This window comes from Eumetopias jubatus, unplaced genomic scaffold (assembly GCF_037043125.1).
Source record: "Eumetopias jubatus isolate StellerSeaLion01/CBP00866 unplaced genomic scaffold, mEumJub1_p1.0 scaffold_8, whole genome shotgun sequence".
Classification (NCBI taxonomy): domain Eukaryota; kingdom Metazoa; phylum Chordata; class Mammalia; order Carnivora; family Otariidae; genus Eumetopias; species Eumetopias jubatus.
In genome coordinates, this window is record NW_028274814.1 from 131586608 (window position 1) to 131589377 (window position 2770).

General features: G+C 62.3%; 1 protein-coding gene across 2 annotated transcripts; it reads right to left on the reverse strand.

The window, feature by feature from the left end:
- Positions 1-962: 962 nt before the first annotated feature.
- SSTR3 (somatostatin receptor 3) lies at positions 963-2309 on the reverse strand. Of its 2 annotated transcripts, XM_088025675.1 has the most exons (2): positions 1212-2258; positions 963-1181 (listed from the first exon to the last, which is right to left on the reverse strand). In XM_088025675.1, exons 1-2 carry the CDS (start codon positions 2256-2258, stop codon positions 963-965), a joined length of 1266 nt encoding a protein of 421 aa, XP_087881801.1. The 2 variants fall into 2 exon arrangements, with proteins under 2 accessions (XP_087881801.1, XP_027971501.2); XM_028115700.2 differs by having other exon boundaries at positions 963-2309.
- Between the last annotated feature and the right edge of the window lie 461 nt (positions 2310-2770).

A 2770-nucleotide genomic window follows, 5' to 3' on the forward strand; every position in this document is an offset into this window, starting at 1 on the left:
GCAGCCAGGAAGGGCAGCCCCAGCACGAAGAGCTCGGCGGCCAGGGCCGGGTTGAGGATGTAGACACTGGTGACTGAGCCCTCAGACACCGCGAGACAAGCCCCTCCGGAGCCACAGGACACAACGTGAGCTGCTTCGGGGATTGGTCAGCTGCCCTCAAAAGCGCTGAGTGGGGCTTTGAGTGGCCTAAATGTATGCAGTTTGGAGACCCTCTTTATGAAAATGAATATAAAATTCCAAGTACAAAATGAGATACAGGGCCTTAGGTGGGCCCAAGCGGGACGGGACCCTGAAGCTGGCCTGGGAGACGTTCCTGGAAAATCCACGGCTTCTCAGGGCCAGGAATACAGGAGTCCCAGCACTGACCATCTGGGCCAAGAGGGCCTGGAGGTTATTGGGTTGTTCAGCAGGTGATGCCTGAGGCCCAGAGAGGGGGAAGAGACGGCTGAGGCCTTGCAGCAAGTGGGGGAGAGCTGAGGTGGGGCCTGAGCAGTTCCTACCCCTCCCTGCACTGGGTAAGACTTTCTTCTACTTCTACACCAGTCCCTCCCCTGCGAACCTGACTCTGAGCCCGGGAAATCCAGACCTTGGTCAGTCGCTACGAGGGCCAAGATTCAGGCTGGTCCACCAGGATGCTCTTTCTTTGAGGGGGAAGGCCAGTCCGCACCTGCCCCCTGAACTGGGCCCCACTCAGGAAGGCCAGCCAGGGGCGATGCCCCTCCGGACTTCTCATCCAGCAGAGCTTGTCCTGGCTGATTACTCCCATCCCTGAGTCACAGAAGAGAACACAAGGCCCAGAGAAGGAAAGAGACCTAGGCAAGGTCACCCCGCGAGTCTCAGCAGCTCTGGGATCGGAGCCCAGGCCTCCAAGCAGGGGGCCTCTGGCACCATGGACGGCCATGCCCTAGGCACGCGCACAGCCTCTGTCCTATCCGTGGGCCCCGCGGGCCCTCCGCAGGCCCCTACAGATAGCTGACGTGCAGTGTGCCCGGCTTGTCCCCAGCCGAGGCCTCTTGCGGGAGGAACTGCTTGTCCTTGCTGGCCTTGCCGCTGGGCGGCCGCTCCCGCCTGCTGGTGCCAGGCTGCGTGATGAGGCTGACCCGGCCATTCCTCTCCTGCCCCTCCCCCTGCTTCCCTGCCCCCTCCTCCCGCTGCTGCTGCTGCTGCTCCTCCTCCTCCTCCTCCTCCTCCTCCTCCTCCTCCTCCTCCACTGTCCTCCCCGGGGGTCCGGCAGAAGGCTCCTGGCTGCGCACGCGGCGGGAGGGTCGCAGCAGGACCCTGCGGAACCCCTGCTGGAAGCGGTAGGAGAGGAAGCCATAGAGGACGGGGTTGGCACAGCTGTTGGCATAGGGCAGCGCCACCACCAGGAAGTAGAGGCCGAAGAAGGCGGGCTCCTCGGGCAGCGGGCACACCACGTTGACGATGTTGAGCACGTAGAAGGGCATCCAGCAGAGGACGAAGAGCGCCACCACGGCCACCACCATGCGCGTGACCCTGCGCTCCGAGTGCCGCCGCCGCTGGCACGAGGGCGCCCGCACCCGCCGCCCGGCCGAGCGCACCTTGACCACGATGAGCAGGTAGCAGAGGCAGATGATCAGCAGCGGCCCGAAGAATCCCAGTGCGGCCGTGTAGATGATGAAGCCGGCGCGCCAGGCGGCCGCCGGCTCAGGCCACTGCATGTGGCAGGTGCTCATGCCGTGGGGCACCCCTGAGAAGACCACCACGGGCAGCACCACCACCGCCGAGGCCACCCAGACGGCCACGCTCACCATGCGGGCCACGGGCGCCGTTCGCCAGCGGGCAGAGCGGGTGGGATGCACCACGGCCAGGTAGCGATCCACACTCATGACGGTGAGGCAGAAGATGCTGGTGAACTGGTTGATGCCGTCCACGGCCATGACCAGGCGGCACATGAGAGAGCCAAACGGCCAGTAGGACAGGGCGTTCTGGGCAGCCAGGAAGGGCAGCCCCAGCATGAAGAGCTCATCGGCCAGGGCCAGGTTGAGGATGTAGACATTGGTGACCGACAGGCTGGCCGTATGCCTCAGGACCACGTAGATGACCAGGGAGTTGCCCAGCAGGCCCACCACGCACACCACCAGGTAGACCAGTGGGATCAGAACACCGCTGACGGCCAGCCCTGCCACACTGGGGGCTGCCGACACATTTCCCAGGGTGGCATCCAGGAGCCAGGCTGAGGAAGTGTTTCCAGGTTCCAAGGTTGTGGGCGCCGATGCAGGATAGCCAGGGGCATCCATGGCCGTGGGGAGGGTGGTCAGCAGTCAGCTATTGGCCTGGAGTAGGAAGGACACAGCCACGTCATGGTGGGTGCCAGCTTTCTCTGTGATGCCCTTCCCCCATCACACTGAACTTGGAGACTTGCAGTGCGCCCGGCCAGAGTTTGACCCCAAGTGGATCACCCACTGTGATAGACTGAATGTGTCCCCCCTGCTCCCAAATTTGTATGTTAAAATGCTAACCCCCCAGAGATGACATTAGGAGGCGGGGGGCTTCAGAAGGTGCTTAGGTCTTCAGGGTGGAGGCCCCCTGAATAGGATCAGTGCCTTATAAAAGGCCCCAGAGAGCTCTCTCACTCCCACCATATGAGGACACAGCAAGAGGACTATGAACAAGGAAGCAGGTATCACCAGACACTGAATCTGCCGGCACCTTGATCTTGGACTTCCAGCCTCCAGAACTGTGAGAAATAAATGTTGTTTATAAGCCCCCACCCCAGGCTGTGGTATTCTGTTATAGCACCCCCAAATGG